Raw genomic sequence first — 23,777 nt, forward strand, 5'->3', positions numbered from 1 at the left:
AAACGTGCTAGTACTAGGCAAATGTGCAAACCCAATGTGTGAAATCATTTTCACTGCAAGAGACTGATGAGTAGTTGTTCTGGAGATGTAGAGCCTCAAAAATTGGTTTGCACACAACAAAGATGAAAACCTGAAGCCCATGAGACAAACTGCTGCTTCCTCGCTGCTGCTGGTGCGCAGCCTGGCGTAGCCCCTCCTTTGCCCCCCTCCAAACCAACTCCTTGCTCATTGCACTACAAAGGCCTGGAAGCCAAGGGTGCAGTATTAGAGCTTCACTTCTGATGTGCATGTTTTTTTTCTCTCCTAGATCTTTGCCATGTCTTCTTCCCCAGCCTCCTCTCCTGTCTCCATTTTCTTTTTCCTAAACGCTACAAAGAAAAGTCAGGAAGCGGGCACCTGGGAGAGGAGAACTGAATGAAAACGGAATGAAACTCTTTGTATTTGAAATGAAAATAATAATAAAAAAAAAAACAAGGTAGAAATAACTGCCTCCCCTTTGCAGTTTTTTATGAAGTTGCAATGAACTCCAGGAGAAAGATGCATTTTTAGGTTTTAATTCACAACAACGATATCAGATGTAACTCGGTGCAATACTTCTATACTTCTACCCAGTGAAAGTGATGTTCATCAGAAGTGTTGATATCAGCTCTTATTGATGTCATCACATAACAAATATTGTGTCATCTTGTTGAGGCAGCAGGTCCCGGTGGAACTGTTTTGTACAGAGCTCTAACAGATGTGTTGTGTGATTGAGTTAGGGGCCATGTTTTATGCAGAAATGCGCTCGGACAGCAGTGCTGATATTTTGCTTCAATGATTCCACAATCTGGTGTTTTTATGTTCAGGTGACATTAAAATGTTTGAGGAATGTTTATCAGTCGCGGTGAAAAATGACATATTTTGTACAACTATAAACTACTCACAAAGATTGTGCAGTTGCTAAGCACTCCTGGATGTGTCTAATAAATTTCTTTCCAAAAACCTGATACTGAAGCTCATCGTATGCCACAAACAAGATCTTCATGGATTTCTTAAGCTTAGATCCTAAGGATAGAATCAGATCTCAACAGGATTTTGACAGCACCATAAAAGAAATTACCAAATAGGGATTAGTTTTTGTAAATGGAATCAAGTCAAAGTAGAGTTTCTATATTCACCCATAAAGGCCAGAGAGGAACCAAACTGTAGCTAATTTAGCATGTCTCAATCTCAACACTGTGAAGAAGGTTGGTTAATTAAATGACAAGCTGTCAGTGTCTACCAACTGCTCGCTGCTGCATTTAAGGGTGACGGGGGTCAATTTAATTTGAATCGACCCAACAGACCACCGCAGGCAGCCTCAGCCCACCTACTGTGATGGTGTGGGTGCTGGTGGTGAGTGTGTGTGTGTGTGTGTGTGTGGAGAATCTATTTTTGGATGTTTACTGGCTGTTTGGAAAATATGTCAAATCTTTACTGCACGAACTCATAAAAACATAAATCCTTGTACTCGTAGCAGCACACTAATGTACAAAATTGTCCATCATGCTCACGTAAGATCTCTGGTGAGCCTCTGGTGGTGTCTCACTGAGGACCCGCTCTTCACAAAACACCTTTAAGTCTCAGCCAAAAAGGACAAGAAAATGCTGGTTCTTATGTACAAACAGAAAGCTTTGATTCTCTAATTTTTGTTCATCCTGGAAACACTTTCAAATAATCTAATCTGGAAATAGAAAATGAAGCAATGTAAAATATTCACTATTATTTACTTCTCTTGGTGAATATGCTACAGTTTAATTGGATCTCTATTTAAAAATCTGACACAAATGTATAGCCAAACAGTAATTATTCTGACCGCCACAATGCTAATATAAATACGCAGATTATTAGTTCCATTAAGATTAATCATTTCTTATTCTGACACACAAACAAGAAAAAATTAACCCCCAAATAAAATTAGAGGAAGTTTTTAATCTCGTTTTGCTATTCTAACTTTTATAGTTTAACAAGCTGTTATATTTCTTATAATCAGAGGAAAATAAATCATAGAAACCTTCTTTTAGCCAGCTGGCAATGTACAGCAGAACTCTAAGCTCAATAAAACCAGAGGAAACTCCAGTTCCTTCAGCTGTTTTTCCACATCTCATTAAAAGCATTTAGACTGTAGGAAGAGTCTGATACAATGTAGTTTTTATTTAAAATCATAATTTTTGAAAACCTGATACTTCAGGCTGGTCTAAAATTTTATTCTGTTAAGTAAAAAACATCACAAACAGTAAAAGTTGCTCTCACACACTAAAATTTGACTTTTTATTCTTCAATATAGTCAATATAACAAAACTTGTTTTAACAGCTAATATAAGTTAAACTGCCCTTCAACTCTATATTTAACCCAGTCAGACATGTAAAATTATCTGACAGACGCAAACGCACAATAACATTTTTATCAATTTTTCCCTGTTACTGTTCAACTAGGGTTAGGGTTTGGGCAAAGTAAATTATTTACTTGAATTCCTAAAGTTCTACATCTTAAATGGTCTTGATGCTTCAGAAACAGTAAAATTGTGACTTTTCACTACTGACTACAAAGTCTTATCAAGTCATAAGTAGAAAGTGACTTTGGACTTTCAGGGTATATCTACTGCATGATCCAACTTTGCTTTCAGTGGCAGGTCCCATGTTCCTCAGCGTATATTTAGCTATAAACAGACTATTGTTGAATGTAAAAAAAGAAGGACTAAGTTTTAGACTAGAGTATGTGCACAGTAACACTTTTGTGTCTTTTGCTGTTAAGCATTTTAATGAAAATCTGATCTTCTTGTACTATTTTAATCTCGTTTGACTTGCCCTGTAGAGAAACCCAATAAAAGACTCAAAGAACAGATTTTTTTTTTATTTGAAAGCACTGCAACAGACTGTTATTTTGATGCATCTCCTAATGTTAAAAAATATATATATAATAATCTGCCATAAACAAAGAGTAGAAAACATGAACATGTGTATTTAAATAAATAAGTAGTGCCTCTAATCTACGACCACAGTGAGTACTTTGGGAGAAACTGGACTTTCTTTATCTTCCACCACCTCATTCAACCAGGTTCTCCTCCACTCCAGTGAAGTGGGAGGATGAAGCCTGTCAGCTGGTGGGGCTGTGGTTCTGAAACAACAAGACTCGCTTTTGACAGTACACCATCAGGGCCCAGGGAGAGTTACCAGTACGTCTACCCCAACAGGATCTGCAGCACCTCCCTATGCCTCCCCCAGGAGGCTCTCAGTCCGAGTTGTTTGCTCTCCCTCTCCACCAGACAGGATATAATGCTTTCCACATGTGAGGGTAAAAAAGGGGGGAGGATAGTGGGGTGGAGAGAGAAGAAGTGGGGAGGAGTTGCATGTGAAGAGAAGAAAAGCATGATCAACTGGAGGCTTAGAATGAATTTATGCACATCAGAATCACATTTTATTTAACTAAAATACATGATTGCCAAAGATGTGTAATCAGCATCTTCTTCACGGTCTACAGTCACTACAGAACCAACAACTAAAACTGTGTTGCCTTTACCAGTCCGTGAGGACCAGTAAGATCCTTGAAATGGAAAGTGGCACCTAAAGTCAACAAATAAAATCCTCAGTCTAAAAAGTAGTTCCAAAAACATGGCAGACACCAACATTATCAGAACAAAAGAAAAAACAGGACAGAAACACTTTTAGAACAATTCAAAATGATATTTAGACATTTCATTAAAAGGTCAAAAATAACAAATTGGATATCTGATGATCAATCAAAAGTGGTACAACAAAGCAGTCCAGGTGAAATCAACTCAATCTATTTTAATGTGCATAGAATTAAACACATCACTTAAGTGTGATAGTTGCTGTGTTTCCATCACAAATATGTGCAAAACTTTGTCGATATTCCACTAATGTCAGAAATGTCAGGAGGATATATAGATGCCGTACACTTATAAAAACAAGTTCTGTAGTAGATAAGCCCATACAGTGCCAATAACACTTTATGCATGAAGCTCTGGGGGTTAATTAAGATGGACATATCTACCAGAGTGATTGAGACCACTTCGTGCTTCATAAAAACACATTTAATGGGTACCATCTCAAAAGCTTAATATTACACTAAATGGCAGAGGCTCACAAGTTAGAGCAGATTTTAATGTGGGTGATGGTTAAATTCCTCGGCCTAAATAAAAAGCCCTGTGGCAGAACGCTGAACCACAAATTGCCACTGATGGCAGGCAAGCACCTTGCAAAAAAGCTCTGTGTGTTATTGTGTGTTTTACTGAGCAAGTTAGCAATACATCGGGTTTATCATAGAAGTACAAACTCTGGTCTGAAGGTGGTACAGAAGTACAGACAAATTACAACTCAAGCCTTAATTGCAGAACAAAGGATTGAAGCATAAGAAGAAGTGATCTGCAGACCAACACTAGAGCCACATGACAGGGCAAAAACCAAAAACAAGACAGAAAGGTAAATGTATTTGTTCTTAACATTTTGCATTCAAACAGTACTCTGCATGTGAAAATGCCAAATATATAAAAGGACCTCCAACAAGCAGTGATTTATTTTGCACTAAGCTGTCTCAAGTTTTTCAACACAATCTCCACAGGGATGTAGCAATAACACCAACACAGAAAAATGGAATGACACTTTATTTTCCAAATTTTTCTTGAGAGCAAATGTCAAGTGCATGTGGTGAGGAGCATTGGGCACAAGCCATTACTTTATGCTTTTCACTACATAAGGTCTTTGAAGTCAAGGTAATGCAATCGTTAAATAACATGGCCTCAGGCCACAGCAACCACACATTAATCGTGTCAGACTAATTGCATGTAATAAAACTTTATGAAAGCAAATTTTAATACAGTGACGCAACTCGGAACAAACATTAAATATGTTCAAAATCCATGGCCGTATAAGTTAATAAAGCTTCTCAGAAATGTGTTGCAGACCTTTTTAGGCTTCCAATGGAATATCTGACATTTGTCTTTCTTGATTTTAGCCTGGAAACAACAGCGTGCACACACCTTGCATCTGTAGCAGCGCCAGTTCTGTGGTGCATTATGGGAGTAACAACTTGCTGTTAAAGTGGAGCCTGAGTGAAAAGATTTGAAAGAGCGATCAAAGCTGCATACCAAGGCACTTCCATTAAGGTGATAAAAATCAGGCAGTAAAGGGGGAGGAAAACAAAACCTCACACACAGCAGTCAACTTCTTCCAACAACAGAACACACAGTAATGAGAAAATTCTGCCTTTGTTTGGAAACCATGAAAAGTTCTCTCAATCAAATGGCTCATCAACTGTTGCTTTGGCATGCAAACAACAAACAGTGAACGTGTGGAGTTATAAGGTCGAAAGACATAATTTACTTGCACAGTCTTAAGATTAACACAGACTTTAGCGATCAATTATATTGAATTAGTCTGTGGTCAGTTTGAACCTTTTGACCTACGCTGCCTGTCGGCTAAGTGACATTGGGTAAAGAGCCTCTGGAGATCAATTTTCAGGTTCTGTCACAGATTCCTAATTGAATTTATCTCTGGACTTTGACTGGGCCATTCAAACTGAGGACATATGACTTCACTTACAGAAATTGTGGATGGAATCACTGAAGTTGGCAATAAAAATGGATATCAATGTATAATGTTGAATATTGTAGACCTTGTGTGGTGGAAGGAATTAAGAACGGATGGATGAAAAAATGCTTTTTAGAATCGCATTCATTTCATTTATTCCCTTTTTTCTTGCTTAAATGTTTAAATTGTATAAAATAGTGTTAAAAATAAAGATTTCTTAATCTGCGTAATAAACATTTAAAATATAACAAATAAAAATACTTAATTTGGGAAAATAAATTAAAATAAATGTTATCCAGCACTGATTTTAACATCAATCTACTTTGACCTAAATTATTCTACTGCATGTTTTGACTGTACGTTTCAGATCATTGTAGAGCACTGGCTACATGGCACTCATCTAAAATGTCTCACAAGCAGTTAATAAGCTAAACAGAAACATCTGTTACAGTTAAATGTTAACTAACTTAGCATTAGCCACAGCTAGTGAAGGCAGCTGTTTGAGGGAGAGGAATTAACTCTTGTTTTCTCTTCCTCAGTACATAAAAACTAAAAGCTGTTTGTTGCATTTCAATACAATCGGGAGTTTCAAAGTCTGTTTCAGTAAAAGACAATGTTACTGCTGCTGTAGGTTTCAGAAAACGTTCAAGACATCCTGGGTCAAAACCAGGAAAAATGTAATTGAGTCTATTACAACACCAAGACTTGGAAAAAGCAGTCAAAACATGAACATCTTGATGTCCACAACATAACCGGTGCTTCATACCATCTGTTTTAGCAAGTTATATCAAATGAAGTCCAACAAGTGTGTGACAGAACCAACACTGATAGGCTGTAAGCACTGTCCAGAGAAAAAAAGAAGATAAAAAGCATTTTCAAGGCAGGTTTTCAAACTTTTTCAGTGCCACACTTTGGAAACCAAAATAATATAAACTAAAGAAGACACTTTCAATTCAATTTCATATGACAATTTATAACTGTGGTAATATCTTGTGATAGTATGCTACATGTTGCAGTAGAGACAAAAAACTAAAATATAACATTGTTGTGTTTTGAAAGGTCTCTCTCGCACACACCGTATACACCTGGTCTGATGAAATTACAAAAGAAAATCTCTAAATAAAATGCTCTCACTAAGGTATCTGAAATTTAGCAAATAGAAATCTTTTTGGTAATTCTGACCTAAAACAAGATCAGTTTAGTCTGATCATACTTCACACCAAGAAAAAAAATTGTAGGTGTCTTTTCATCTTCTTTAAATATCTGACTTCAACTGTAAATAACACCTTCCAAATTTAGACTTTTAATACAATTTTAGATTGCACTGTTTTTTTTTTTTACCAAACTATGCAATTTGAATATTAAAATACCTACTTGAAATTAAACCATTTTCAGGGATTTCAAGTAACAGTACAAACCCCAATAAACTATTCCGGATTATCATAAAATTCCTGGACACACCTGGAAGGGCTTTCAGATGTGGCTCTTGAACCTTTTACTGTAGAGATGAACAGATAAATCTTCAATGCTCTCAGCACAAGGAGAAAAAAATAACAGTGTATATTCTGAGAAAAACGCTGCTAAGTAATCAGCGAGCTCATAAAAATGCTGCCTGGATCTAATCAAACTGAAAGATGGCTCTTGTTTTAGGCTGATTAACCGTTGGAACGGCAAAATGAAGGCAAGCATTAGGGGACAGCGTGTGAAAAAAAGCAGAACGTTTAGATTGTATAGAGATAAGAAGCATAAAAGTAGGAGACCAAGAAGAAAGAAAAAATTCTGGGGTAGTCTCCTCAGGTTTCTGAGCAAGATGTGAGCTCATGTCTGGCGTGTTATAAAGGTCTCTGCAGAGAGAGGGCTTTGTTCGAACACATGTACTCTCAGGGCATTTCCACTCACTGATCATTGGAGACCAAGAAGAGGATTAAGAGTCATATAATAGAGGTTTTACCTTTGAAAAGCTAAACTTCAGCAACCTTGACTTGATAATCTTTGTTGACCTGTTTTTACATGACCGAAAGAAAAACCATCTAATGAAATAACATACATTACCTCAAATGTATTCACAAGGCCACTGTAAATATTGTGGTCGTTGCTAAGGTTTGAATGTTAGAGGTATGACGCTAAGGTTGAAGAAACTTCACCTTATGCAATCTAGCATTTAAAAAATTGCATTGGGTTCAAAAAAATTACACCAAGATACACAAACTCAGTTTTCAGTTTATTTAGTCTCTGTTATAGTCAATATATAGCCGTGACCAAATCTAATCTGTATAGAATTGTACATTACATTGCAAGACTGTGCAAAGGCAAACAAAATCACTCAAAATCAAAAAGCTGAGAAATATTCTAAAATTAATTAACTACATAAAAGAGTAAAAGTTACTTCAGGGCATTCAAAAGAATCAGGAGCATGTCAAATGGTCTCCTCCTGATAAGTGTACAACAAAACTTATATGAGAGTGCAACTCCATCAAACAGAGTAAAACTTTTAAACCAAGACCTTGAGACAAAACGTGTTCTGATAGCAAAGTCAAATTCAAGTACTTTTTAGGCCTTATTGTGAGTTTAGCAGTCATGGTTGTTTGGAGATAGACTGTTGCATCCAATTGGTTGCAGTTTGTAACTTAATTCAGCTTTCACTACCTCTTAAATTTTTAAAGCTGCATTGCCAGAATGTTTTTTAATTTATCACTCCTGGTAAGAAATAATGCAACATAGAGAATAATATGCTTTACAGTAAGAAAGCATTAGTCTTTATGACATGAGCTCATTAAAAAGAGACATTATTTGTGTTAGCTGGGAGCTGTGCAAGGAGGGAAAACATCAAGTAACGGTTGACTGTTTTGCAAAAGAAATACACCAATAGGTCTATAAAGACAAAAGGAGTAACAGATTTAAACTTTACACATTAAACAGCCTTTTAATGCCATATACCCAGCAGACCAGCCTACATCTGAAAAGTGCTAGAAACTCTTTCAAGCAAATTCAAAGATTCTAAGAGGATTGGATACTAAACTAAATACACAAAATGCATTTGGATGGGCATCAATAAAAAAAAATAATAATTTTCTCTAGTTTCAGAAAACAAAATCTGCCTGAGACCAATGCCAACATGAAGAAGAAAGGACAGTTTGGAAGTTATTATAAAAAAATAACGATTATGGATAAAATAGGAAGAGGAGAAAAATAAGGATGAGACCACTGACTAGTAAAGTGATTTATAAAGCAACCAATCAGTTTGAAAAGATCAAAGAGAGTTGTTGTTTGAGATTGAGATCAAAGTACGAGAAGGAAAAAGATAGAGGAGAAAAAAGGAACAAAGGACAGGAAATGCACACCTGTTGGGTTTTGGATCATGCAGGGTCAATATTCATATCAACTAACACATAAAGTTTTTGCTAGAAATGTAACCTATTCATTGTACATAAAAAGACAAACACTTTTTCTAAACACAGATCTTCTATCAGAATATGAGTAATTTATCTAATTTGTATCAATTTGCTATTCTAAGTGCTACCAGAATTTGCACATAAATTTATATTTTTTCCTCTACCTTGCCTACAATGTTTGGCTACTCTATAATCTAAAAATATAATCCTCCAAATCTATTAAAACCAACTGGTGTGCAATTCATTGTTACCATAAATGAAAAACACAGCTTTAGTAAACCCCTAGAGAACAGAAGTAGATTTTAAATTCCCTTAGTGTCATCCTCAGTTCATCAAGAAACTCCTCATTAAATATAGCACACATGGATGATGATGCTGGGATTCAGTTTATTTTTATATGAACTAATCTCAGTCACATACACATAAAACCCTTTAAAATAGCTGACAGTTCATAATAGCATCAGTCTAGACATTTAGGAAGCTTTTCATTGGTTGGGGGTATTTCAGCAAGATACACTATACAGAGTGGTTGACAGCGCCTCTGCACCAGCATGTCAACTATGTAAGAGGTGTATGGGGTTGGGGTTGTCCGCTGAATATGTATCAAGTTTCTTTTTTTTTTTCTGGGCTGTCTAAACATTGGAAAGCTCTCTCCCATTCAGATTCACGATTCAATCGCTGCCGTGTGCAGAATTCCGAGAACGAACAGAGGAATGGAGTTCCCCAAAGACATTCACAAGTTCCTGGTATGTAAATAGCAAAAGGCTTCGCCGTCATAAATGTGACGAGTAGGAGAGCACAATGCTTCGCTCACGACATATGCAGGAGACATATGACTGAATCTCTCAAAGAAGAATCTCCCATTTGGCATTTCAGCTGCAGCAGTGCGTCAATCAAACTGCATGGTTCTGCATTTCTTAAATATCAAAAAAGAAATCTGAATATTATGGAGACATGTAGTCATGTGGAAAATTAGGACATCCTACACTGGCCTGTGCATTTTCCTAAAATGGTAGCACATATGGATATGTAATACAGGGCCGTATGAGTAATTCAGAAAGAAGGCTGTAGGAACCTTTGAGTCTAGTGAGGTATGAAAAAATAATCTTTAATCAACTTTTCTGCTCTCCAGAAATATTATCCAAGTAGAGAGTATTCCAGAATACTTAAAACATGCTTAGTTCTGGCCGTCTAAGTAAGTTCACCCTGAAAGATGGCTGCAAGATGTTAAAAGAAGTCTTGACAAGTCCTAAAATGGAATATATGGACATACAGCAAGCTTTTGTGACTGTTGAGATGAAAATGCATGCATGCCAGGACAATCAAACAACTCACCATTCATAATAAGAGATTCAAAAACAAGTGGAAACAGAAAATCAAATCTCACAAATTACTGTTTAAGTTCTGCATCAGATAAACCAGTTAAGTTCTAGTGGCCTGGAAAAGATCTGGCTGTCCCTTATTTTAAAGAACAGGTATTTTTAGTAAAAGGAACCAAGCAAAAACCCCACAAATACACTGACAACCAAATTTTGAAGATATGGACTTGTCTGTTTTTCAAACCAGCAAGTTACACTATATTCTTTCCCTCTTATCAATTTTGCTCAGTTAGATTTTGTTATTATTGTTTTTCCTTTACACACAAATGATTTTCCCATAGTTGTGTAACCAAAAGCAATCAACACCAGGGTAAAAATAGAAGGTACAAATTTCTTTGGGTGAAGCAACACATTTACTTTTGACAGATCTTGCTAAAACTCAGCATTTCTAAATTTTAACATGTCTGAAATTTAAAAAACAACAAAGTTCCAGCAAATGTTCAAAAGGGGATGCAAGATTTCCAGTAACACTGCCAAGAGATGCCAGAAGCCAAGTCCAGCTCAATGACCTGCCAACTTCTGGGCTTGAAAGACTGAGAAAAATTGGCATGAAACCAACCAGCCAATGCTGGTGCCAAGCTAATCATCTGGGGAAAGAAACTTTCAGACATACAGACTACAAATGATGATAAAAGACCCAAAACTGGGCTGCTAACTTATAAACCTTGCAAATAGAAACTAATTTCACCATTACTTACCGGTACATTTTTTTCTGCTTTGGAGATGTAATGCACTTTAATGTGTAATTTATCCAATATAGGAATCAATTTTAGAGTGCGTTTTACTGGATGAAGACAGTGCAAGCAAATTTGTACGTCAAGTAACGTTTTTATTTTATCCCCCGTCATTCTTATAAACCAGCTGACTATCTGTGAATGAACATTCACAAACAGTCTCTACATCTTCAGTAAGCACCCATCTAGTCAAATAATAATTAGATGAATTACTTCGAAAAGTAGTGCTAATGCCCTACTGTAGGGTCCACCTCAAGCATTTAACATGCATAGGTGAGCGAATCTTCATTGGAGCAGAGCATGAGATTGAATAACCCTACAATTCACTCATCATTAAGACATTTTAAGGCCAACTGTGTATATTCCACAGCAGCCTATGCATTGTAGCTGTGGCATCTCTACACTCTTCACACTTGTCCAAAATATCCACGGCAACCTGGCTTAGCCAGTGATCAACGTGCATATACTAACGTATTACATATATTACTGGTCAAAGAAGACATTATCTTATATAAATTATTTGTCTTAGGATTTTTATCTAAAAGAAGCTATTTTTATGCACCATTTTCACATTTACTGTAAATAAAAAAATAATTGCAGTGTTAATTTAAATTTTAAGGACTACAATCAGAATGGTTCTTTTCTCTTGCTTATTTTTCTTTACACATAGGTCATCTACATCATTTGAGCCATATTTCTAGTAGAGAGAGATCTTAGCAATAGCTAATCCAAGCAGCAGCTGCTCTGTATGCTGAAATATGTGCCTGTGTTTATGTCAAATGTTGTGGTGTATTTGTAAAAGAAACAATAGTGTAAGTAGGCATAATCTTATGTTTTATCTCAATCTCAAAGTCCCGACTGCTCCTCTCTGCTTCCTAATTAGTAAGCTGCTTCTCCCACCCCAACCCGACTTTGCCATTTTCCTCCAGCAAAATACAAACACCGCACATCTTTTCATCTTCAGAACAGCCTCGTCTTACTGAGGCTCAGGCATAGGCGGCAAAGTTCAACTGATCAGCACAGGTCACCTACTGATTCATCTTCAAAGGTAGAGAAAGGAGGGGGGAAAAAACAACAGCAAACACGAAATAGCAGAGGACACGATTCCACATACCACAACCCAAAGACGACAACACCAGGACACAGGAGATGATCAGGATGATGTGGAAGACAGACCAAAGCATAACTAGGGCCAGTGAGGAAGATATCATCTTAGACTGCTGTTGAAGCTTTAAGAAAAAAAACTCTAGATTTCTTTTACCGAAGCTAGCAGCTCCACTATGCCTGAAAACAACAGCCAAACACTTTAGTAGCAGCTTCTTGGTCCCGCATAGTTACAAAATGGTGTCTAATAGTAGGCCTGTCACGGTAGCAAATTTTGCTGGATAACTTGTCCCAGAAATTGAATTTATTGCGTTAAAAGATAATGTTTTGAGACAATTTTCTAATAATATAATGGTAATGGCACAATAATACATGAAGACATTCTCAAATATCAATAACCTCTAAATCCAAATGAAGGTTTAACTCTGGAAGACATTTTAAATATCCAAAATATATAAATAAAACAGAAACAACATAACTGTCCTTTAAAAAAAAGCCTAATTGAGACCAAAGCACCAGACTAAAGACTTCTGTTAATTTTTTTGTAGATATAGGGGAAAGAGAAAAACAATGAATCATGCAAATGGAAATGGAGTTCATTTTAACTAATCATGTATTTAATTGATTTATTGCCTATTGAGACAGCCCTCACTAACAGTAAGTATATTTGTTTTATTTTGTACGTTTTGAAACATATTTTGGGATGTCTATTGATTGTGAATGAATGAGAATCTTGATTTTTCAAAATTTTTGTGGCACACTCAAGGTGCACAATACTGCATATTGGGGCATATTTTGTGTCTGAACTATTAAACTAGGCAGTAGAAAGTGTTTTTGGAGGGAATCTTAAGTATTCAGGGAACTTAGCTATCATTGTGTTCCCTTATCCTGCATAAACCAGTACTCCATTGTAACCCCAATATTTGCTTAAAAGTCCTTTAGAAAGTTGCAAAGAAACCACACACTTCCACTACCCAACTAAACAAACGAAACCATCACAGCTCAAGCCCAACATGAACTAGAAGATGTTGGATCCCCACCTTGCTTTAGAATGAAGCAGTCATGTAACATAACCCAGGTTTTTATGTATAATTTTGAATTTGTGTTGATGGGGGAGGGATGTGGGGAACCTGAACTTTCAATGCACTGCACAAACTTCTGACTGGCAGTTTATGCCATACACCCTAAAGCTGAACTTCAGTTCAACAATTTCTTCACACTGTAGGAGTGGTTGTCAACATGCAGCACTGAATTTTTATGACACTGTCAAACAATTCGAAGAGCTACCAGTCAGAGAAAAGAGTTTGTACACTTTGCACAGGTCTGGTTTAAAATTTTCATGATCCTAAATTTCCATGTGGCAACAGACTTATAAATGGTTGCGCAGAAAGAAGTTAAATCAGCTGAGCTGACCTCCATGACTCTGTGACCCTGAACTTTGAGTAGTGTTTTAGCTCCTCGGGAACTGACAACAGACTGTACTGACTGTTTTTTCATACATGAGTCTCAGACTCCACAATATGACAGCCTGATATGCAGAGACTGGATCGGATGCACAAAATCTCTTTGAATCTTCTCTTTCCCAACCCATTCACCTAATTTAGCATTTTCCCTCCTGTTCTCTGAACTGCTGTCTGCCTCAGGGAACATCCCAGAAGGCTGCTGTTGCATATGCAAGGTCACATCTTTACCCGAGAATATGCAAGTACTCTCTCCCAAAAGCAGGCCAAGGTATAAAGTATGGATGGATCTTTGAACCTCACAAAGGAACTTTCAGAAACCTTAAAGGTGTCTGTATGCAACTTAGAACTGAAAATGTAAGAGAGACCAGGCATAAGCAAGAAGAGAAAAATGGGGTTAAAAAACTGCGAGAAAAAGAAGTCCAATGTGCTTCTACACAGTAGGAGTTCCAACTCTCTCCTCATCGAGAATGCAAAGCCTCTTCTGCAGGATTGTGTGAAGGGGTGCATGTGTGTGTGAGGGGGATGGGAAAGCAACAAATTCAACTCGTCTGGGGGAGGGAGCTGGTCTCTAAATTCTGCTGCTTGTCCCCCCAAATACGTATTGTACCACCAGACCCCCACTCCTTTCAGCTCCTTCATTTTGAATCTGGGCCCACATGGCCAGAAGATGGCCTTCGGTTTTATCGTTTCTGCTGCCACACACCCAGCAAGGCCTGCAGGAGTCTGAAAGGACACACCAACAACTAGAAAACTAGAAATGGAGGTGAGAGGTGTATCAGAAAAAAGAAAACTCACTTAAAAAACCGAGTTAGCTCATAAAAAACAGAAAATTGGTTCTATGAAAATAAAATCAAAAGGCTCCATATCTGGAACAAGTGAGTGTAATTAAGTATAGTTTAAAACAGTTGCTTCCAGGGTTCTATCAAATTTTCCGTGACAAAACATCACACATTTGCAAAATCTTATTTTTCAGTGTTATTTTATACATGCATTTTAAGGTAGTTCTACGATGGACTGGCGGCCTGTCCAGAGTGTACCCCGCCTCTCGCCCTAAATGTCTCGCTGGAGATAGGCACCAGCACCCCTCCCGACCCCACTAGGCATAACTGTGTAAGAAAACGGATGGATTAAGAGGTACTGTAGTTCTATCTTGCATTTAAATGTGGAATCTTCAAGAACTCCAAAGAAAATGAAAGGAAGGAAGTCCATTGATGGAAAGATGGATAGAAAAAAAACGAGTCAATAGTTGGACATATCGATGGATACATACAGGAAAAATGGATTCACACTGGATGGATACAACTTTTAGAGATGAGATGTTACCTTTCCATACTTCAACAGGCCTGGAAAACACCCAAACTGTAGGAATTCTGTTCTTCAGAACCATACATTTATAAACATAAGTAAACAATGGCTCAACCTTTTATACAAATCACAGACGAAATGTTAACAAAAATCAAGGCTTTGTTGGCCCTAAATGCTGCAGAAGCATTAAACAAAATATCATATTTCTTATGTAACCACCCTCTGAGAAAAAGTCCAAACCTGTTAGGGTCTAAAGTTCCTCACACAAGGAGAGGAGACCGTCACGGCAGTCATTTTCAGTTTGAAGGACAGAAAAGCAGTTATGTGAATCAAGGAAATGCCAGACATCTGGTTCGATTAAAGTCGCTTTGGAGACTTCTGCAATGAAGTGGCTCCTGTGATAATTTGGTAATCAGGCCCCAACTTGAAATCAGTCCCGTTTTTACCACCACCACACCTAGCTATCGGCAAAAAGTGACCGCAACCTTCTGCTTACTCAAAAATCTACCTCGTCACTAATCAGAACAGCAGCAGTGAAAGTATGACAAACATTTTAAAAAACAAGCTGTAAGTAAAAGTAGGGCATTTTTATAACAGAATGCAGAACATGGATACTCCTATCAGATCATCTTGTTTGATAACGAGTTGAAGTCAAAACTTCAACTGAAAACAAAGCTTGGATTGCATTTATGATTGTCAAGCACAAGTTTCTGACAGCTGCAAGTGGCATTCTGATGCATATCAGGAAAAAGTCATCAAAAAAGCGTACTTTGGAGATAAAGAATGTTGTTTTTGTCTAATCAACCGCACTCTGATTTTATCCTAAAAAATATTCAGACTAGACAGGCGTTCTGCATTTCGGAGAAGATCAGTTTAAGATATGACGAAGAGATAAAGGGCATAAAAAACGACATAAGCAGACAGAAAAATGTGAGAGATGGCAGGGGCTGCATAAACACTTCAAAACCACTCTCAGGCAAGGCCAAACACAGAGGGAGCCCCTATTTCTGCTCAGAAATGTGGGAAAAGGATCAAAAAGCGGTCGCATAAATGATCTGGCCACATCAGGACAGAGATTTAAACCACAACAGCTGGTGCACATAGGGAGGAACATCAGTTTTGTGTTCCATTTTAACAGAGTGCAATGAGCTGTACGTACACCAACACATAATTATGATTGATAGAAATGTACATTTTATCAAATGAATGTGGTTTCTGAAAAACATTTATATTAACATAGGTTATGCTAAAGGTAAGGTTTTGCTATAAGAAACAATGCTAAAAAGGCTGTAAAAACCTGATGGCATATCATCCACTTTAGCCAGTGTCCGCATTAGCATAATGTCCGTTAAGCGTAACTTCTATTTTAGCAAGACGTTCCTTTAGCAGCATAACTCCCATTATGGCTTTTGTTGTTGTGTTATGCATTTTTGCTGTAGTCTTGTGGCCTTTTGCAATTTGTTGACCCTTCAGGGCAAAAGACCGTCCGTTTCACGGCAGTTTCACAGAAGGATTTTGTTCGACTTTCCTATATGTGCATAGAAGTCAAAATGTTGGACTGTGAAGATGTTAAGAAATTGAGGCTTTTTGTTCTGTTCTCATAACTTTTACGTTAGAGGTAGATGCAACAGAACTGATTCATTAAACCCAGGTTTGTTTACAAGACGAGACCTTTAAAGGTTGATACAAAGGAGATTTTATATGTTTTCAAAGTTTACTGATTTCCCAGTGGGACTCAAGGGGGAAAAAAACCTTAATTTACACAAACTATAACCAAGCACCTTAAAAGTCAAACACACAAAACTGTGAGTAATATTTCAATTTGAGTTAGAAAAAGAAAAAACACTGAAGCTTGGAGATATTCTTTTATTAGCTGCAACAGGGGAATTAAAATCTATGGCTCTGCCTAAAAACAAGGAAGTTTAAAAAAAAAGAAAAATACTCCAAACAATAACAGTTATGGAAGAGAACACAGGCACAGAGATTTCAGCAAATCCTCTGAGGGCTTATAAATCACAGAGACTCATCACGATTTATGGGAGGTGTAAGACGATTTCTGCTCTCGCACTGCAGTTCAAGGATGACTAATGGGAAGCACCTGTAGCTCCGTAAACCTGAAGACATGTGAAAGCAGGTGAGACGCAAACCCAAACACCAGATGGCATTAATTTTTTTTGTATAAAACACCATGTACAGTTGCTTGACTTATTTCAGGTTTTTGTTATCTAAAGGTCGTGGCTAGAAATGCATAAAGCACAGCAATTAGCTGTAAGTCTAAAAAGAAAATGGATTATAAAGCAATAATGCTCCCAGATGAAGCAATGAGTCTGTGAATGTAAAAGTAACCTTGATAGAGCTCAGAGTCGTGCAGGCAGAGCAGCAAGACACAAGAAAGCTTTGAAGCTTTTACTGCAGAGAGTGTAGCAGGAATTCTGATGCCCTGCTATATCTCCTCAAATCCCCCACCCCCGACTCTCTCCAACTGGTTCAATATAAAGGGAGGATAAAGAGCAGAGCCAGTGTTTATCCAGCTGAGGAACAATAAAAAGAAAAGTAGTAAAATGAGAAATGGAAGGTTACTAAGAAGCTGGAGGAGGAGGAAAAAAAGGGAAGGGGAGTGAGTGTCTGATAAACTTATTGGAACCTCTGAATCCAAGACATAGAAAACCAGTAGGAAAACCACAAGGCTCTACAGCTTTTGGATTGAACGTAACTAGAAAAGTTACAGACTAAACATAGCATTAATGCAACATCATCTCCTCTTTTCCCTTTTCTTCTATCCTTCTAAAATCATAATGAATTTTATATTTATTTTGTGCCGACAAGTTTATGGGTCAACCTGGCCCCATTTCAGATCAACATGTTGCAGTTTCATTCCTACAGCTTGGTAACCATAAACAACTCAACCATAAATAACAGTTTTTAGACTAATATTTAAACTATTGTGTGTCTGTATTTCCCTTTGCAGTTCAGCATTCAAAATTATAGTTAAATGTTCATAAAAATGCTAAAATTGCATGTAGAATTTGAAATACACATACATAGTCATCTAAATTTTGTATTACACCTTATTTTTATTGATTGTAGTTCTGAACTCCAGTGATTTAGGGGACCCTGCTATGACAGCTTTTGACCCCAGACTCAACCATAATAGATGTCAATGACCCTCAACTAGTAGAACGCATTTATTGGAGTCAGAGAGTCATATTTCCTGCCAGTAGTGCATGAGTATATAACAGAAAGTTGCCCTAAAAAAGTCTAATTCATACCTCCCAAATGTTGTAATCCATACCTGTCCACTAGGACCCTCTAAAGATGGCCGCATCCTGCCTGGATCCAGTGACTGTATGCCAACAGACATTACAACTGCTATTCAAAAGGGGGCGCCCTTTTAATCAACAGCAGATGAAGAAAGAGCTTAAAATCATAGCCAGAAAAAAAAAGACAAAATCTAGCAACAGTCGTCTGAGCTAATTATCAAGAAGAAGTTTAGCTAAAAATGGCACAAACAACTCGGATCGTGATTGTGTTTCTAATAAACAGATTAATTTCATCCAAAACAAATCAAAGCTCATTGTTCAGAACACTTTCAAAACTTTAAGATCTATATTGTGTATTTTAAATGAACAACAAGAAGTTATAAATAGAAAAAAAATCTGATCAGAAACCACTTTTTAATAAATTCTGCAGTTATGCTCCAACTGCAGGAGAGAAGTAAAATCTTTAAACAAAAAGAAAACTTGCCTAGATATGACACTCAAGAAATATGAACACTAACTAGAGCAAAGTGTCATCTGTACACCTTCACGTCTCGTGGGAAACTCAGCAACAGGCTGGCCAGCCTCAGATTACACAGCTGTAAAAGAAAGAGGGGTGGAGCAGAGATGACTACAATTACATTTTATGTTCTGATTATGGGACACTCACTCAGAAATCCTTTACAAAACTGAATCTTTAAAACCACGCAGCTTAGAAACTAAACTCCCTTTTCTACACAAAGTTCACTGAAACAAAAAAAAATAATGTTTGAGATGTAAAGTATCTTGAGAAAAAAATATATATATTTTTTTATGTTTTCATAATAAATTTCACCACTTCTATACAAACAACCAGCAATAAAGTCAAGAATATGTGAAGTGGAAGAAAAAAGATTAAAAAATATATATTTTTCTTTGAAATATAATTTCCAAAGAAATGTAGAGTGCATTTCAGTTCAGTCCCCTTGGGTCCATATTTTGTCCTGTACAGAAAAATCAAGACCGACTTGAAAGATTTGATAAATCTCTGCAAAAAGCTCCGGCAATCTGGATGGAGGGCACATGTGAACATCAATTCAAGTCTTCGCGTAGATTCTCAATTGGATATCTGTATGAACTTGGATTGTATATTTAAAGTTGTTGGGAGCTATCATGGTGATGTCAGTTTTTATTTTACAGAGTTTTGCAGGAGGGTAAAAAAAAAATCCTTCCTGTTTCTTGTGTTTCATACATAGATAGTCAGAAACTTCTAACATTCTCCTACAAACTCTGAGGCTTTCAATAAATAGCTGGACTTATAGATCCAACAGGTGGACTGTAGTTCCCAAAAAATGAATTTCTGAAGGAAACTGACTGCTGTGGATTTGGTTTAGCAGTATACAATTTTTCAGAATTTGATTTAACATAAAAAAAAATTAACTACAACAAATTTCCTTCCACTTCAAAATGCTGCACATTATGTTGATGTCTGACTAAAACCTACTGAAATTAGTTGTAGCTTGGCAAAATGTGAAAAATGTTTAACAGTTATGCATGCTTTAACAAGGCACTGTGTACTAGTAAGCTATATGCTCACTCTAGGAAAGTGCTGGTACCTGAGCAGAACCTATAAGTAGTAAGAATATATGGCAGAAAAAGCAATATGTAGCAATTTATAACTCCAGTGTCAGTTATAAAAAGGTAAAAATCTGTATCAGCCTAATTTTAAGTGATATCTTTGCTCTAAAAGCCTGTTTACCTTTATTACTGTTCTATTTTCACACCAGCAGCTGTAAGTAAGAAACAGCACTTCTAATTTACCATAAATCTTTCTTGCACATCACAAACAGAACCAGGAAGCTCATGGGATCAAATCCACACAGAATCTCTTACAGGCTGATCTGGACAGCTGCTTTCTCACATGCAGCTCATGTGAGGGCTGCAGGGAGTTCCTAAAAGCAAAAATTCAGTCATGTTCTTTAGCTACAAAACATTTGGAGAGAAGAGAAAAGAAAGAAACTCCACATAGCAAAAAAAATAAAATATTGAGTTTAATTGAAATCCTTAAAAATGTTTGAATTCAAGATTCATCCAAACATCCAGCGGATTCCTGCAGTCTCAGAGCGTTTTCCCTGCATGCATGTCTGTTATATTTGTGGCAGCACAAAACGCATCACAATCAGTCGGCTCAGCTTCCAGCCGCGACAGATTCTCACAGCTTATACAACATCATGACAGCTCCGGGGAGTTTACCCCGATGCTCTGGAGTGACGCTGAATGCCGCTTTTGGTATGAATATTAAATCAGTCATAAAAGTTTAAAGTGAGACTGACAAAAGCTAAAATTACTTCTAATTAATTACATCTTTGTAGTCGACAGAACGGTTTTTCAGTCATGTGAGAGAGAGGGAAAAAAAAGAAGCAGCCATTAATTCTCTGCGTTTGCAGGCAGAAAAAACAGGAATAATGCCGAGACAAAGCAATAGAAATAAGAGTGAGAAAGAGAGCGAGCACAAACTGGGGCTCTGGGAGAGGATGAGCAGTGACAACGGCGGATCTGCCGGGATCAGAGGAAGCCCTCACAGCCGACTCCTGGTGCTGGGATGAAGGCGGCTCAGTGTGGAGGCAGAGGAGATGAAACAGCGTTTGGGGCCTCGGCTCCCCCGCTGCCTTGCCTCTGTGCTCCAGGCCTGTGAGCCCCTCTGCCTCTGAAGTGCAAAACACCCCCCAACCTCCTTCCCCTCCCTGAAGCAGCCACCACCCCTACACCCTGCCATTTGGTGTGTTTAAAGGATTCTGCATGGATGGACATGACAGGGTATAGATTTAAAGGTGTTCGTTCTGTCTGCGTCCAGTTAGTTACGGCTGGAACATAAAATCCTTCTTATTAGTGGGAAGAGTTGAGGGAAATTAAATGCATCAACTTATTGGCTGAAAATCGAAATCAGGTGATTTTCCCTTGTTTGGTGGATCAATCACCAGCAGCCCCCGTATTCATTAAATGCATCAAAAATAAGAAATCCCACCATTTGCATTCAATGAACACACCAGCAATCTGGTGCATTTTAGTTTTAAGTTTAGCAAAAGAAAAGGAAAATCTGATCAAGTTTAAGGACACATTGCATAGATGGACATGACAGGGTATGTAAATACGTAAATGGAAATAAACTTGTAAATCTCTCACTTTCTTCTCTAGAAATGATCATCGAGCACATTTGTTAATCTTCATGTTTTATAAAATACTGTTAAACTGGTCAAACTCTGGCAATCGACATGTCACGCTGTGAAGAATCCCGGAAATCCCAATACAGCAGTGCATCTCAAAGAGAAAAGGGTCAAGAAATTCCCTCTTATTTCGACATCATTTACAGATTTGCAATTTGCTGCAAAGCAAGACCTGCAAAATATTCAGTTCAGTACATTTTGATGCAAAATAGTGATAATTTTCTCCTGATTCCACAACTAAAGCCTCTCTCACTCTCAGAAGCTACAGATTGTTTTTTGTTTTGTTTTTTTTTTTCATTTTTGGGCTTTTATAGCTCTTACAGAAAAAAATAAATCTGAAAAGCAGGATTGGTGCATCTCTAAAAGATATCATCAACAATTGCCTTTTTAAACCAACTGTATGCAGAATTACCTTAAAAGCCGCATTCTGTTGATCTGTGCATTCACAGAACATTTCCAGATTTTTTTTTTTTTACTGCAAAACAACAACCTTAATCTGATGTTTATCAAACTCCAAAGGGTGCACAAGACCACATAAACTATCTGTGCTGTCAGTGATTAGAATAGATTTAAGAAATAATTGGCCCATTTCTATCTCCAACAAGCTGATCTGTGCATTTCAACAATTAACACATCTAAAGGAACTTTAGATGACTCTCTTGAGGGGAGAAAGGCCTTATCTGTCTTAACTATTATCCGCAAGAAATAAAAAGAAAAACAAGGAAATTTCCACTGACTAATCTGTGAATGCTGCATTTAGACCCCCCTCCCACCCCCAAAAAACAAAACAACAAAAAAACAAGTGCATTGCAGACATATGAATCAGCTCTGAGGCACAGCCTGTTAACCTTGATTATAGGATCCCGTCTGCACATAATTAGTTAATGTCTCCTGGTGTAATTCCTTATCAAGATTTATCGCAGGACCGCGTGCTGATGCTCCACATTAATGCACCCAAACTTCAAAGCATTGCTTCAGCGCTGCAACGCCACAGCTTTTTGTTTCATAACACCCCAATGTTTTTCTCGACACGACTCTTCTGTCTATAGTATTTCAGGTGCAGGCCTCCAAGTGAGGGTCAAAACGTGAATGAAATGCAACTATTTTATTACCTGCATCGTGAAAACTCCCAGCTCCTGTGAGGACAGCTTTTTCATTTGCTCCGCCAAAACTTGCGCTTCTTCCAGGATGGAAAACTCCGTCTCGGCTCCGCAGTATCCACAAGAGAGAGCCGAGCAAATCAAAGCGAGGCGCCACGAAAAAGCCACCGAGCCGCCGCGGAGGGGAAGGTGTTGATCCCGGAAAGCAGCGCGAGTCCTCGGCGTCTGAGCCTCCGCAGTCCGCCTCGCCATGATGGCAGGAGGTTTTACAGCGCCGGAAGAAACACTGCGTGTGAACTGAACTGGTGGTGGAAAACAAACAAACAAGAACTTCAATGGAACTTCTTTTCACAACTTTCCAGCGGAGAGTACGAGTGCGCTTTCTCCCCGGCAAGAAACTCAAGTACTCCCAGCAATGCAAACCATCGCGCCTCCTTTGCGTCCCCGAGGAGAGCGAGGGATATCCATGCGGAAAAGTAGATATGTTTATGCTGGTTTTCCCTTTTCTTTCTTTCACAGCGTTGTTCCCTCCTCCAGTCGTCGTTCCAACTCCTGGAAGTCTGGCAAAGTGTGTGAGAGCCGGAGATTCACCACAATGGGAGTGAAAGTAGGAGGCGTGGAAACGGTAAGGAGTCCCACCGGCGCCTGGATCTCTCGATCAATGGATCAGGGGCCCGTGACGCGTTCACTGTTGCTGCGAAAAACAACGATCGATCAAACGGCTCCAGAGAAATTAACTGTAAACACATTAGAATACATTTTTGTTTGTTTTGATGTAACATTTACTTAAAAAATTGTTAATTTGCATGTTTTGCTAACTGGATTTCCTCGTCAGAAGCCAACGCTGAGCAACAAAAGCGACTTTAAGACTTTTGTTTTATACAACAGTAGACTACAGTGGCCATAAAAAAATACGGACCTTTTTTCTATTTTGTTTTCCCTTTGATTTTGAAGACAATACTGATAAGTTAAAATGTCAACTCAATTGTTTTTGACTGAAGTTTTGTTTTATGTTTTGTGCTATAAAATGTGACTCAGAAAACCATCTTTTGTTTTTTTAAGCCAATTGCAAAATAATAAAAAAGATAACATGGCTAATTTATTGTCATGAGCCACAGCTCTTTGTGTTTTTGGTTCTCACTTGTGTTTGTATTCTGACCACTCAGTTGTTTTGTTATTGCTATGAAGTTCTTCATCACACTTTATTCGTCTGTGTTTGGTTCCTTAGTTATTCCTGATGTTCTGCTTTTTATGGATTTTGGTTTAGGATAT

At 37.7% G+C, this 23,777-nt stretch overlaps 1 protein-coding gene across 1 annotated transcript in view; it reads right to left on the bottom strand.

Moving 5' to 3' along the window:
* Positions 1–22,757, bottom strand: part of cachd1 (cache domain containing 1) — a 79,357-nt gene extending 56,600 nt beyond the window's left edge. The window contains exon 1 of the mRNA XM_028027609.1: positions 22,518–22,757. Within this exon, the coding sequence (XP_027883410.1) occupies positions 22,518–22,757 (240 nt within the window). The remainder of the gene's footprint in view (positions 1–22,517) is intronic.
* Between the last annotated feature and the right edge of the window lie 1,020 nt (positions 22,758–23,777).

This window comes from Xiphophorus couchianus, chromosome 9 (genome assembly GCF_001444195.1).
Source record: "Xiphophorus couchianus chromosome 9, X_couchianus-1.0, whole genome shotgun sequence".
Lineage (NCBI taxonomy): Eukaryota > Metazoa > Chordata > Actinopteri > Cyprinodontiformes > Poeciliidae > Xiphophorus > Xiphophorus couchianus.